The sequence below is a fragment of the Neoarius graeffei genome, chromosome 2 (genome assembly GCF_027579695.1).
Source record: "Neoarius graeffei isolate fNeoGra1 chromosome 2, fNeoGra1.pri, whole genome shotgun sequence".
NCBI lineage: Eukaryota > Metazoa > Chordata > Actinopteri > Siluriformes > Ariidae > Neoarius > Neoarius graeffei.
Window position 1 is genome coordinate 42521856 of NC_083570.1, and position 14825 is coordinate 42536680.

At 43.8% G+C, this 14825-nt stretch overlaps 1 protein-coding gene across 2 annotated transcripts in view; it reads right to left on the reverse strand.

Annotated features, from left to right (window-relative positions):
- The window catches only part of dennd6b (DENN/MADD domain containing 6B), an 89637-nt gene that overhangs the window by 4568 nt on the left and 70244 nt on the right, over positions 1–14825 (reverse strand). For both annotated transcript variants that reach the window (XM_060914259.1, XM_060914263.1), the window contains 9 exons: positions 9034–9156; positions 4304–4399; positions 2586–2680; positions 2441–2506; positions 2268–2332; positions 2034–2123; positions 1900–1953; positions 1584–1693; positions 1384–1486 (listed from right to left, as the gene is read on the reverse strand). In XM_060914259.1, the coding sequence (XP_060770242.1) occupies positions 1384–1486; positions 1584–1693; positions 1900–1953; positions 2034–2123; positions 2268–2332; positions 2441–2506; positions 2586–2680; positions 4304–4399; positions 9034–9156 (802 nt within the window). The remainder of the gene's footprint in view (positions 1–1383; positions 1487–1583; positions 1694–1899; positions 1954–2033; positions 2124–2267; positions 2333–2440; positions 2507–2585; positions 2681–4303; positions 4400–9033; positions 9157–14825) is intronic.

The following is a 14825-nucleotide window of genomic DNA, read 5'->3' on the forward strand; positions in this document are numbered from 1 at the left end:
GCATGACCAGTGTTTACGGAAGTAAAACCGCCCGGTTGCGGTATGATCCATCCAATCTAGCTTGAATAGCTGCATCCCCCCAAATGGAAATCAGCTCCCTAACCTCTGCGTCCTTCCATTGAGAAGATTCAGAACCTTCACAGCCCGAAGCGTCCCTCGCATTGATGTCATGCGCAGGGGCGCAGATACGTTTTTTGAACTGGGGGGGGGACAAAAAACTGGGGGGGACAAAGCTGCCAGCAAACCAACCCCAACCCCGATATGCCTGTCAAACTTGTTGTTAGTAACCATAGCAACCAAGCTCGAGCTCGCAACCTGTGCAGTCTGCGCAGCTCAACCAACCGAATATCAGCCTTTGTTTTGTTTTATGTGAGTTGTTGCAACTATGTATACACTGCTGTGCACCTCAATAAACCGAATGGTAATTAGTCTTTTGATTTTTCTGTGAGGTTTGCCTTATGCAAAGAAAGACAGCATAGACGTTTTTTCCTCCCTATAAGTGGGGGGGACCGAACGAGGTGAATTTAAATCTGGGTGGGACGAGTCCCACCCTCTATTTGCGCCCGTGATTATGCGCCATGTTGTTGTAACTTTTTTTGAGGGACCCGCCGCCTACTTCAGCGCAGAATAGTGACGTTTGTGGCTTGTTGATGATGTGTAAGTCAGATGAATGCGACCTGGCGGTTCAGACTGAAGTCGCATATGAAAAGAGCGGATAGGAATCGGAATTAGGACCACATATCCAAACGGCCTGAGTCGGATTTGAAAAAATCGGATCTGTGTCGTTCATATTGTCAATAAAAGATCGGATACAGGTCACATATGGGCGAAAAGATCGGATTTGAGTCACTTCAGCCTGCAGTGTGAACGTAGCCTAAATGTAAAGGAGCTGTGTCAGGAATGTGATTTGCACTTTACAAATGATCACCATACACAGGCACACAAGTATAAAGAAAATCAGCGGTTTCAATTTTTTGTAAATCCAGTGGAATTTTTTTTTTTTGTTGGGTTTGGCTGACGCAAACATTTACACACAACTTTACTAAAAGAGTGATAAATGAGACCCTATGTTGGTATGCTAATAATAATAATAATAATAATAATAAATTACATTTATATAGCACTATGTACACTATAGCACTTTACAATTTAAAAAATGCAAACAAATAAGTATACTTCAAGTCTAAAATCATTACTTTTCAATAAATAAAGTCAGAATCTAAAAAGCATAAGCTGATTTAAATAAGAAGGTTTTCAATTGTTTCTTGAAATTGTAAATGTTTTCACATGATTCAAGTTCTCTCGGCAAGGTATTCCAGAACTTGGGACCTGCATAGGCTCCAAGGCTTTTACACTTCGTATCGGTTTTGAGTCAGTACTCACAGCATCACAGATGGCCTCTAAATGAAGGCATTCCACCTTATTGGTCATTTCCCTGTGCTTAGCACGAAACCAGCCATCAAAATTAGGAGACTGAAAGAATTTCCTTAAAACACACAAGCACACACAGATAATATGGAATATATTCACTGACAACGCAAAACAAAAAAAAAAAAAAAGTTAAATTGTACACAGTGTGTTACTTATAAAGGCCCAGCCAGTCCCCTTTGTGCATGGAGGTGATTTGAGGTCCAGCTTGATCCAGACTGGCCATGAACTCATCCTGACTGAAGGGTCGGATCTGAGGAGGAGTCTAAACACACACACACATTCCCCCCCTTTTATTATTTTTTTCAGCCCTTCCATATCTCTGATATCATATCACTGTACTGGTCTTCACAACTATTCAATCATTTTTTAAAATCTGCTACATCAAACACTTAAGAAACAAATTTTAGTATGAATGCAAATTTGTCTAACATTTAAAATCTAAGCAGGGTAGAATTAGGTTTAATTAACCTTCCAAGGGGTTATGGATATTTGCAGTGGCATCAAGCTGGCCAGGTATCGCTCCTGTAAAACAGGATAATTTTTTTTATCATCAGGGTATGTCCTCAATATCCTCAGCACAAAAAGACATAAAATATCCTCACCAGTGGAACAATAAAGCTCTGTGTCAGTTCTAACAAATGCCGCTTCAAGATGGTGCTCTGTACCTCAGGAGGCCTTTTCCTCTGAATTCCCTAGAAAAAGTGTGTGTGTGTGTGTGTGTGTGTGTGTGTGTGTGTGTGTGTGTGTGTGTGTGTGAGAGAGAGAGACAAAGATAACGCAAGTTAGACAGGTTTGACTAATGAAACATTGCTATTAATATACCTAGTTTTATTTACCTTTAAGAGTCGCTTGATTAAGGCCTTGTCTTTATGAAGAAATGTTTTGTATGCTGTGTATATACCTTGACAAGAGTGAAGGGCACATTTATGGAGAGATGTTTATTGCACAATATTTTGTCTTTATGCCTTTTTTTTTTAAATTACAATTAAATGAGTGCATTTAGATCTACCTGGTTTTGTGTCCAGCGTTTTCAACTTGGTCAGTTTCTTGACCTTAACTTGTTTTAACAAATCTCCTAAAATTAGAGGGTGATCAACATGTGCAACAAGAAATGTGTTTGGTTCCACAAGAATTTCAACGAAAGGACCACTTACTGGACATCTTCAACTCCCCGAGACACATGATGTGGGGCCAGCTTTGAAAGGTCTTTATAAAGAAAGGATTTGTAACACCCAGTAATACATTAGGCCTGAAATTACAAGCATAAAAACGAGGAAAGAAAAGTCATGCACCCTCTTTTGGTACTTAATGATCCTATATAAACATACTTGCCAACTTTTCAAAATTCTCCTGGGGGAGAAAAGTGCGTGAACGACATTTTCAATTGGACGAGGGTCTGATGCGCGGTTGAAACGATAAAAACAGTGGATCCCAATTAATTGCAAACCATTTGAAATTTATACAATTGAGTTTTTGAACTGTTGATATTGTTCTATCAGTTACTCTAGGTTATGAGATTCATGTATCAGGCATGAGAGAGCTCAGAGTGAAAAATCTGAAATAATACTCGTCTTGAATTTTAATATAATAACAATGAAAGTCTTAAATCAGATTTTTAGCTGAAAAATCTCATGCCTGAATATTGTCTACATACAGAGACCCACAGAAAATAACACAAGTGATGCTTTTAGAAGAATGTTTATAATTTCTTAAAATAGTCGCAGTGAATGACAGTATTATTGGATTGCATCAAATGTATTTTCCTTCTGTAAGCTCATGTAAAACTACAGAGAACTATAATATCATATATTAATTACATTTTAATAAGATTTAACCAAAATAACTCAATTAAATAAATACTGCACCGTCTTAGTACGACTAAAATGCATCTCTCTCACTAAACACTTTCCAACAGAATTTTTAAAAAGCACTAGAAATCCTATCAAAATCCTATCGGAATGCACCAAAGGAATTTGCTCATTTGCAAACTTTGAAAGTTTTCAAACAAAATTTTAAAATGGCACTATAAATACTACCATACTATCAAAATATACTCTGCAAAGAAATTCACTCGAATGCAAAATTTTAGTACGACCAAAATACACTCACTAGTAATTTTTCAATTAAAATCTCAAAACTCTATCAAAATCGATCACTTTCCAGATAATTCACTTGTAAACTTTCAAACATAAATTCAAAATAGCACTAAGACACTACGACACACTTCAAATACACTCACCAAACAAATTCTCTGTCAGGTAAAATTTCACTAAACACTTTAGAAGTTGTACAGTTTGTTTCTGAAATGGTAGGGATGACGAGTTTAATTTCACACTCAAATGTCCATTATATTCTGATTTAAGGTATCTTTACCTTAAAATGTGTAACTGGCTGGTCGAACATTTGCTTATCCATGGAAATTCATTCTCCCATGCAACCTGGTATTTGCATTCATATTTTTGCCGTTTGGTATTGGGTTTAGTGGCCATGATGAATGACTGCTTGTAAAAAATGTCAGACAGCCTGGGTGAATCCTACATTACGGAAGTGACTGTCATTCTGTTCGTTGATTGGTTAAAATCAGTTGACTTCAGCAGTGTTTCTCATACGATTCTGATTAGACATAATCGGGAGTATTTTTAACTTGGCGGTAGGGATTTCCCAAAACCGGGAGATTATCCAGTTTTTAACAAATACGATCGGGAGGCGGGAGACGGAGGCTAAAATCGGGAGCCTCCCAACGAAATCGGAAGGGTTGGCAAGTACGTATAAAGGATGCCTGAACATTTGTGATAATTCTTCAGAAAGTATATTTAAGATTTAAAAATGAAAGTGCAAAGATTGTTCCAGCTGTTTTAGCGTTTGTACTTACGGTGCCTGAGTTCTGGTAGTGTACTCCTTAAACTCACTGTCATGGATGGTAAAGTATGGCCGAAAATCACAGCAGTACTTCAGTGGACTGATGCAGCTAGAAAGAAGTGAACAGGAACTTGCTAATCAACTATATTTTAGTGCATAATAGAAAAATTAAACTCAAGATGCATTTCAACCGCAACAAAAATTCATCAATTTATCTTCAGTAAGTATGCTGGTCAGGGTTGCAATGGGGGAGGGGAGGGGGTGATGGTTGTTGATACGGTCATGATCCAGTCTGAAACTTCCAAGTCCTAAACTGTGGGTGGTAGAAATAACATGTTTCCAAGTTTCCAACATGTCTTGGAAACATGTTTCACAGACATGTTTCCAAGTCCTAACCTGCGCATTTGTGCTCCACTCGGTTTCCCCGTTCTCCCTGCGCGACACTAGCACACCTGCTGTGCATTCACTTTTAGTTAATCTATAAAAACTTGGTGTGGAGGAGGACATAACACAGAAAAATACTCTGACATATGAGTAGGGGTAGCACAGTGGTGTAGTGGCTAGCACTGTCGCCTCACAGCAAGAAGGTTCTGCATTTGAGCCCAGCGGCCGGCGGGGGCCTTCCTGTGTGGAGTTTGCATGTTCTCACAGTGTCTGCGTGGCTTTCCTCCAGGTGCTCCGGTTTCCCCCCCACAGTCCAAAGACATGCAGGTTAGGTTAACATGGGGCAGCCTTGGGCTGAAGTGCCCTTGAGCAAGGCACCTAACCCCCAACTGCTCCCCAGGTGCTGTAGCATAGCTGCCCACTGCTCTGGGTGTGTGTGTGCGCGCGCGCGTGTGTTCACTGCTTCAGATGGGTTGAATGCAGAAGATGAATTTCACTGTGCTTGAGTGTGCATGTGACAAACAAAGTCTTCTTCTTCTATTATATTCCTGCACTGCACTGCAAAATAGCTTTTTTAAAAGGTCCGTTAAAAATATTTTAAGTCAGTTTTAAAATATTGTTCTGTTTATCCTTGTAAATATCATGTACTACCTGCATTGTCAGTGCAGGATAACATTAAATATATTCCTCTTTAAAGCATATACGCAGAGCCATGGCCTCACTTTTGTTTATAAATGCCTTGAGACCTCAAGAATGGCACAGGAATAGTGTTAAGCGTTAACAATAAATCTAATATAATAATTTTTACGATTAAAGTGATTCATATAGGTAGTGGTCTGAGTGAATGACCTTGACGTCCATAACGTCACAACAAGAAGTCTATTGGTCTGATCGCCATTTCCGCCATACTAAAACACAGAGCTGACTGCAACTCCGATCCTCCATTTTGAGCTAATTTATCGTCATGCCACGTAGATGTGTTGCTGGCCGGTGCAGCAACACGACAGAAGGTGGATTTATGTTGAATTCATGGCCCAAGAATGTTCAAACTGCAAAGATTTGGACGCGCTTTGCAAGAAGTTCATGGGCACATTGGGCACCTACGAAGTGGTCTCTCCTCTGCTCTGTACATTTTACTGAAGACTCATACGAGACCTCTGATCTGTTGAGGAGTGTTGGCTATAAGCCCGTATTAAAAGAAGGTGCAGTATCAACAATTAAATAAAACTACAAGAAAAGGAAAGCATTTATTTAATTTTTTTTTTTAAAGGAAAGTAAGTTCAGTTGCACCAGTTCTCCTGGAGCGTGAGCAGAGGGTTGTTGGTAAAACCCGGGACAGAATGGGACGTGACATTATCGCTTGGGCAGTGACCTCCCTGTGGTTGTTACTAAAACCAGTGACGTCCCGTTCCGTCCCGTGTTTTAGTAATTGCCTGAGCCCAGCAGTAATGGCGGAATACTCCGTATGGAGAAAATGGAGAATGAGTGGAGCAGCCGTCTGATTTCTTCACTGGATATTGCTGCCATCTCACCCTTACGTGGAAGAAGCGAATGAAAGGAGAACTGAACGAACAACTGAAAGTCAGATTGTTTCAAAACAACTGGCCTTCAAGAAGCAAGAACACAGACGGGTAAACTCCGACTCTCATTTGGATATAAAACACCAAACAAAAACATGTTTACCTGCATTTAGATTGATACATGTAACTTGTATTGTGTTTAAGTTACCGGTATAAGATTATTTAATTTGCTTCAGAATGTGATTGTCTCAGTTCATCTGATTATTTAATTAGCCTTTTACGTTTTCATCTCATCTCATCATCTCTAGACGCTTTATCCTGTTCCACAGGGTCGCAGGCAAGCTGGAGCCTATCCCAGCTGACTACGGGCGAAAGGCGGGGTACACCCTGGACAAGTCGCCAGGTCAACACAGGGCTGACACATAGACACAGACAACCATTCACACTCACATTCACACCTACGGTCAATTTAGAGTCACCAGTTAACCTAACCTGCATGTCTTTGGACTGTGGGGGAAACCGGAGCACCCAGAGGAAACCCACGCAGACACGGGGAGAACATGCAAACTCCGCACAGAAAGGCCCTCACCGGCCACGGGGCTCGAACCCGGACCTTCTTGCTGTGAGGCGACAGCGCTAACCACTACACCACCGTGCCGCCCCTTTTACGTTTTATCAGTGAAAATGGATGCACATGCATGTTGCACAAGTTATAACACCTATCCTGTTTTAATGAGAGTCAACCCACAATCAATGAAGTCAAATCAGTCTTAGTTGAGCAAGTGGGTAACGGTATTTCTTACTTTCACCATAAAGTTTTATTGATATGACTTTGATCTATAGCTGTCAAAGGCCTTGGCCTTAAAACCGGTTCCCGCTGTGACGTCATGCACTCGGCTGGCTGGCTCGGCGGGGCAGCTCGAATGCCAACTTTGCGGTTTAACTCTCAAAAATATTTTTTATTCCCATTTATGCAACATACAAGAGTCAAGGGTGGAGATACTATCCACTGAGAAATGTATTTAAAAATAAAGGTTCTGCGTATCTCCTTTAAGCATATGTTCTGCTCTTCTTATTCTTTTAAGTTCGTTTCTTAAGACACGTATTTTTAAGTATGTTACCTCGCTTGTTGACAGTTTCGGCGAACACTTCCACCTTCTTCAAAACAGTCACCAGATGTCGAGTGGTGACGTGCCTTATCAGCTGATGTTACTCTATGGAGGCGTGAACGTCCCGCCCAATTTGACAGGTAGTCCACGCCTCCTGCTGTCAGGTCGCTGCCCCAGGACTGCGCTCCAGGTGTGCGACAGCGCGTACGCTCCCTCATCCCGGTTCATGGTCCTCTGCTTACGTATCTCCACTGCCTCCAAAATCCAACGCTGATATCTATTCTCTTCAGCGCGAATGACTCTGGCCTCTTCCCAATTCATAATATGATTTTGTCGTTTGCAGTGGTCTGAAATGGCTGATTTTAAGTTTTCTTGGTTTGCTTTTTCTTTTTCGGATCTTGTGAGTCTTTTTGTTGTTTCTTTTTCACATTCTAATTGGTGTTCTTTCCTGCGAGTGTGGAAGCATCTGCCCGTTTCACCAATATAGACTTTATTGCATGAGCGGCAAGGGATTTGATATATGATATTGCATTTATTATCCAGTTGTATTTTATCTTTGGGGTGAATTAGCAGCTGTCGGAGGTTCTTGTATGGTTTGACCGGGGTGTTGATGTGGTATTTCCTCATGGATCGTTGGATGCGTTCTGTAACTCCTTTTATGTATGGTAATGTGACAAAGCCTCGGTTTGTTTTTTCTGTGTTTTTTCTTGTTTGTTTGTTTCTTTCCTTTTTTTGTGTCTGTGATTTTCCTTTTCGAATTGCCCACGGTGGATATTGGCAGTTTTTTAATGCCTGTTGGATGTGTTGTTCCTCCTCCTGTCTGTCTTTCTCCTCCGTGATGTTCTGTGTTCGGTCGTATAGTGTTCTGATTACTGACATTTTGTGTGCGATGGGATGTTCAGATGTCCAGAGAAGATATTGGTCGGTATGTCCAACGATCCATGAGGAAATACCACATCAACACCCCGGTCAAACCATACAAGAACCTCCGACAGCTGCTAGTTCACCCCAAAGATAAAATACAACTGGACAATAAATGCAATATCATATATGAAATCCCTTGCCGCTCATGCAATAAAGTCTATATTGGTGAAACGGGCAGATGCTTCCACACTCGCAGGAAAGAACACCAATTAGAATGTGAAAAAGAAACAACAAAAAGACTCACAAGATCCGAAAAAGAAAAAGCAAGCCAAGAAAACTTAAAATCAGCCATTTCAGACCACTGCAAACGGCAAAATCATATTATGAATTGGGAAGAGGCCAGAGTCATTCGCGCTGAAGAGAATGGATATCAGCGTTGGATTTTGGAGGCAGTGGAGATACGTAAGCGGGCGCAGAGGACCATGAACCGGGATGAGGGAGCGTACGCGTTGTCGCACACCTGGAGCGCAGTCCTGGGGCAGCGACCTGACAGCAGGAGGCGTGGACTACCTGTCAAATTGGGCGGGACGTTCACGCCTCCATAGAGTAACATCAGCTGATAAGGCACGTCACCACTCGACATCTGGTGACTGTTTTGAAGAAGGCGGAAGTGTTCGCCGAAACTGTCAACAAGCGAGGTAACATACTTAAAAATACGTGTCTTAAGAAACGAACTTAAAAGAATAGTTATAATTATCAGACATAATGAATTTTCACTACATATGTTCTGCTCTCTTTCTGTATTATTAATCGAGTTATCTTACTAGTCAGTCAGAATTGGAAAGACAGAAGGATAATGAGCATACCTAACCAGAGCCAGCACGGTCTCTGAGGACACGGCTGGAGAGGGTGCCATGACGACCAACGGCTCTCCTAGCATTATCAGCTCCCACAGCAACTGTATGTGAATTATGACAGACTGGAAACACCTGATCGGGTCAAAGGTCAATTGGGTCAGTTTAAAACAATGACTGTCTTTGTATTATGTATTTGTGTGTCTTTATATTAGGGCTATCAATCTATTCATTTTATTAAAAATCACAATTAATCACACACTGATTCACGTAATGATTAATTACATATTTTTTCACTTTGAGATTTCATGAAAAAACAGTGTTTACTTCAACAGTTGTAATCATTCCTAAATCACAGATACCAGCACAGGTAGGAGCATAGGAGATACTTTTGCTGTTGTGCTGAACATTGACCCTATTTGTGTGTGTTTATTTTTTTTATACAGTGGTGCTTGAAAGTTTGTGAGCCATTGAGAATTTTCTAAATTTCTGCATAAATATGACCTAAAACATTATCAGATTTTCACACAAGTCCTAAAAGTAGATAAAGAGAACCCAGTTAAACAAATGAGACAAAACTATTATACTTGGTCATTTATTTATTGAGGAAAATGATCCAATATTACATATCTGTGAGTGGCAAAAGTATGTGAACCTCTAGGATTAGCAGTTAATTTGAAGGTGAAATTAGAGTCAGGTGTTTTCAATCAATGGGATGACAATCAGGTGTGAGTGGGCACCCTGTTTTATTTAAAGAACAGAGATCTATCAAAGTCTGATCTTCACAACACACGTTTGTGGAAGTGTATCATGGCACGAACAAAGGAGATTTCTGAGGACCTCAGAAAAAGTGTTGTTGATGCTCATCAGGCTGGAAAAGGTTACAAAACCATCTCTAAAGAGTTTGGACTCCACCAATCCACAGACAGACAGATTGTGTACAAATGGAGGAAATTCAAGACCATTGTTACCCTCCCCAGGAGTGGTCAACCAACAAAGATCACTCCGAGAGCAAGGCGTGTAATAGTCGATGAGGTCACAAAGGACTCCAGGGTAACTTCGAAGCAACTGAAGGCCTCTCTCACATTGGCAAATCTTAATGTTCATGAGTCCACCATCAGGAGAACACTGAACAACAATGGTGTGCATGGCAGGGTTGCAAGGAGAAAGCCACTGCTGTCCAAAAAGAACATTGCTGCTCATTTGCAGTTTGCTAAAGATCATGTGGACAAGCCAGAAGGCTATTGGAAAAATGTTTTGTGGACAGATGAGACCAAAATAGAACTTTTTGGTTTAAATGAGAAGCGTTATGTTTGGAGAAAGGAAAACACTACATTCCAGCATAAGAACCTTATCCCATCTGTGAAACATGGTGCTGGTAGTAGTATCATGGTTTGGGCCTGTTTTGCTGCATCTGGGCCAGGACGGCTTGCCATCATTGATGGAACAATGAATTCTGAATTATACCAGTGAATTCTAAAGGAAAATATCAGGACATCTGTCCATGAACTGAATCTCAAGAGAAGGTGGGTCATGCAGCAAGACAACGACCCTAAGCACACAAGTCGTTCTACCAAAGAATGGTTAAAGAAGAATAAAGTTAAATGTTTTGGAATGGCCAAGTCAAAGTCCTGACCTTAATCCAATTGAAATGTGGAAGGACCTGAAGCGAGCAGTTCATGTGAGGAAACCCACCAACATCCCAGAGGTGAAGTTGTTCTGTACAGAGGAATGGGCTAAAATTCCTCCAACCTGGTGTGCAGGACTGATCAACAGTTACCATAAATGTTTAGTTGCGGTTACTGCTGCACAGGGGGCCCACACCAGATACTGAAAGCTAAGATTCACATACTTTTGCCACTCACAGATATGTAACATTGGATCACTTTCCTCAATAAATAAATGACCAAGTATAATAGTTTTGTTTCATTTGTTTAACTGGGTTCTCTTTATCTACTTTTAGGACTTGTGTGAAAATCTGATGATGTTTTAGGTCATATGCAGAAATATAGAAAAATTCTAAAGGGTTCACAAACTTTCAAGCACCACTGTATAAAAAAATAAACACACACACAAATAGGGTCAATGTTCAGCACAACAGCAAAAGTCTCTCCTACCATCTCCAACAGTATAACTACATTGGCAGATCATTGTACTGCAACTGGCTCTGACATAGTATCCTGATAATGCAATAAATAACAATGGAATTAAACAAGTGTATTTCCACTGCTGTAATAAATAACCCCTCGAAAGTTATACAGGTTTACACTTAATGATCTTACTCCATAACATAATAAGAGTATTATACAACCCCGATTCCAAAAAAGTTGGGACAAAGTACAAATTGTAAATAAAAACAGAATGCAATAATTTACAAATCTCAAAAACTGATATTGTATTCACAATAGAACATAGACAACATATCAAATGTTGAAAGTGAGACATTTTGAAATGTCATGCCAAATATTGGCTCATTTGAAATTTCATGACAGCAACACATTTCAAAAAAGTTGGGACAGGGGCAATAAGAGGCTGGAAAAGTTAAAGGTACAAAAAAGGAACAGCTGGAGGACCAAATTTTACAACTCATTAGGTCAATTGGCAATAGATCATTAACATGACTGGGTATAAAAAGAGCATCTTGGAGTGGCAGCGGCTCTCAGAAGTAAAGATGGGAAGAGGATCACCAATCCCCCTAATTCTGCACCGACAAATAGTGGAGCAATATCAGAAAGGAGTTCGACAGTGTAAAATTGCAAAGAGTTTGAACACATCATCATCATCTACAGTGCATAATATCATCAAAAGATTCAGAGAATCTGGAAGAATCTCTGTGCGTAAGGGTCAAGGCCGGAAAACCATACTGGGTGCCCGTGATCTTCGGGCCCTTAGATGGCACTGCATCACATACAGGCATGCTTCTGTATTGGAAATCACAAAATGGGCTCAGGAATATTTCCAGAGAACATTATCTGTGAACACGATTCACCGTGCCATCCGCCATTGCCAGCTAAAACTCTACAGTTCAAAGAAGAAGCCGTATCTAAACACGATCCAGAAGCGCAGACGTCTTCTCTGGGCCAAGGCTCGTTTAAAATGGACTGTAGCAAAGTGGAAAACTGTTCTGTGGTCAGACGAATCAAAATTTGAAGTTCTTTATGGAAATCAGGGACGCCGTGTCATTCGGACTAAAGAGGAGAAGGACGACCCAAGTTGTTATCAGCGCTCAGTACAGAAGCCTGCATCTCTGATGGTATGGGGTTGCATTAGTGCGTGTGGCATGGGCAGCTTACACATCTGGAAAGACACCATCAATGCTGAAAGGTATATCCAGGGTCTAGAGCAACATATGCTCCCATCCAGATGACGTCTCTTTCAGGGAAGACCTTGCATTTTCCAACATGACAATGCCAAACCACATACTGCATCAATTACAGCATCATGGCTGCGTAGAAGAAGGGTCCGGGTACTGAACTGGCCAGCCTGCAGTCCAGATCTTTCACCCATAGAAAACATTTGGCGCATCATAAAACGGAAGATACGACAAAAAAAGTCCTAAGACAGTTGAGCAACTAGAATCCTACATTAGACAAGAATGGGTTAACATTCCTATCCCTAAACTTGAACAACTTGTCTCCTCAGTCCCCAGACATTTACAGACTGTTGTAAAGAGAAAAGGGGATGTCTCACAGTGGTAAACATGGCCTTGTCCCAACTTTTTTGAGATGTGTTGTTATGAAATTTAAAAATCACCTAATTTTCCCCTTTAAATGATACTGTGGCAGCGGGGGCGTGGTCAAGCATCGGTCTGTGACAGGAGGGTGGAGCCGGGGAAGGTGAGTGGCAGATTCGCTACACCTGACTGTAATTAACCCGTGTTTTGTGTGTGTTTTCCCAGTAAACCGCTCCCTATTTTAGGAGGCTGAGAGAGAGCAGAGGGAGCGCGACCCGGGAGTGGAGGCTGAGAGTGTGTCTGTGTGCTGCGAGTTCGTTTAAGCTGAAAAGTTTATTAATAAAACACGCTGTTACTCCCTCCAAACGTTGTCCTGCCGTCCTCTGTGCTCCACCCACGCATTGTCCGCGCTACAGTGGTGCCGAAACCCGGGAAAAGGTGGAGCACCAGTGCTACAGCTCCATGGAATCCTCCCCGTTCGCGGACTTGGTCCACGCCCTCGCCACGGCTCAGCAGAGCCAGCACCAGGCACTCGTCACGCTCCGAACGGAGCAGGAGCGCCGCTTCGAAGCCCTGGTGCTGGCTCAACAGGAAGATCGAGAGGCGTTCCGGCGGCTCCTCGCGTCGGCGGGATCCACCAGCGCCCCGGCCGCGGGCCCGTCTCCCCTCACTGTGACCAAGATGGGCCCGCAGGACGACCCCGAGGCTTTCATCACCTTGTTCGAGCAGGTCGCCGAAGCCTCGGGGTGGCCGATGGAGCAGCGCGCGGCGCGCCTCCTCCCCCTCCTGACTGGAGAGGCGCAGCTGGCCGCATTACAGCTCCCCGCCGACCGCCGGCTGGCCTACGCTGACCTTCGCCGGGCCGTCCTCCAGCGCGTGGGGCGCACGCCGGAGCAGCAGCGCCAGCGCTTCCGCGCGCTGCGGATGGAGGAAGCCGGCAGCCCGTTCGCGTTTGGCCAGCAGCTCCGGGACGCCTGCTGGCGGTGGCTGAGGGCCGAAGATCGCGACGCCGAGGGAATCATCGACCAGGTGGCGCTGGAACAGTTCGTTGCCCGCTTACCAGCCGGAACCGCGGAGTGGGTCCAGTGCCACCGCCCGGCGTCGCTGGATCAGGCCGTAGGACTGGCGGAGGATCATCTGGCGGCTGTACCGGCGGCAGGACAACGGATGACATCGTCTTCTGTCTCCTCTTCTCTCTCTCTGTCTTCCCCCCCTCTCTCTCTGTCTTCCCCCCCTCCTCCCGTGTCCCGTCCTCGCCCCATTCCCCCACCACGGAGGCGGGGGCCGGCCCCACCCCAGCCGGCCCGCCGCACCCGTGGTGCCCTCCCGTTTCCCCCTTCTGTGTCTGTCTCTCCCCCCCCTCAGGTGAGTGAGCCCCAGAACACAGTTGCAGAGGGGAGGCCCGGGCCGGTTTGCTGGCGCTGCGGGGAACCGGGCCACCTGCAGCAACAATGTGCAGCGATGGAGGTGGGGGCGGTGGTGCGGATCCCCGACGCGCCAGAGGCTGCCCTCGATCGGGCCGGAGCGTATCGCATACCGGTAAGTGTACAAGGGGCTACATATCAGGCGTTGGTGGATTCAGGCTGCAATCAGACCTCAATCCGCCAAAGCCTGGTGCAAGACGAGGCATTGGGGGGAGCACAAGGGGTGAAGGTGTTGTGTGTGCACGGGGATATTCACAGCTACCCGTTGGTGTCAGTCCACATATATTTTAGAGGGGAAAAATCTATAGTGAAGGCGGCGGTTAATCCTCGCCTTACCCACTCTTTGATCTTGGGGACCGATTGGCCGGGATTTCGGGGTTTAATGGCACGCCTAGTAAAGAGTGGGTCCTGCCGGTTGACGGGGGAGGGTCCCGGTGTCGCTTTGGCTGGAGCGGCGGTCGCAGAGCCGTCTACGTCACCTCCGCGACAGGGGGAGGAGCCGCCGGCCCCTCCTCTTTCTATTGGGGAATCCCTCGCGGATTTCCCACTGGAACAATCGCGAGACGAGACTCTGCGACACGCGTTTGACCAAGTGAGAGTAATCGATGGTCAAACGCTCCGGCTGAACGCCACCCCGTCCTTCCCCTATTTTTCCATTTTGAAGGATAGATTATATCGAGTGACGCAGGACACTCAGACGAAAGAGC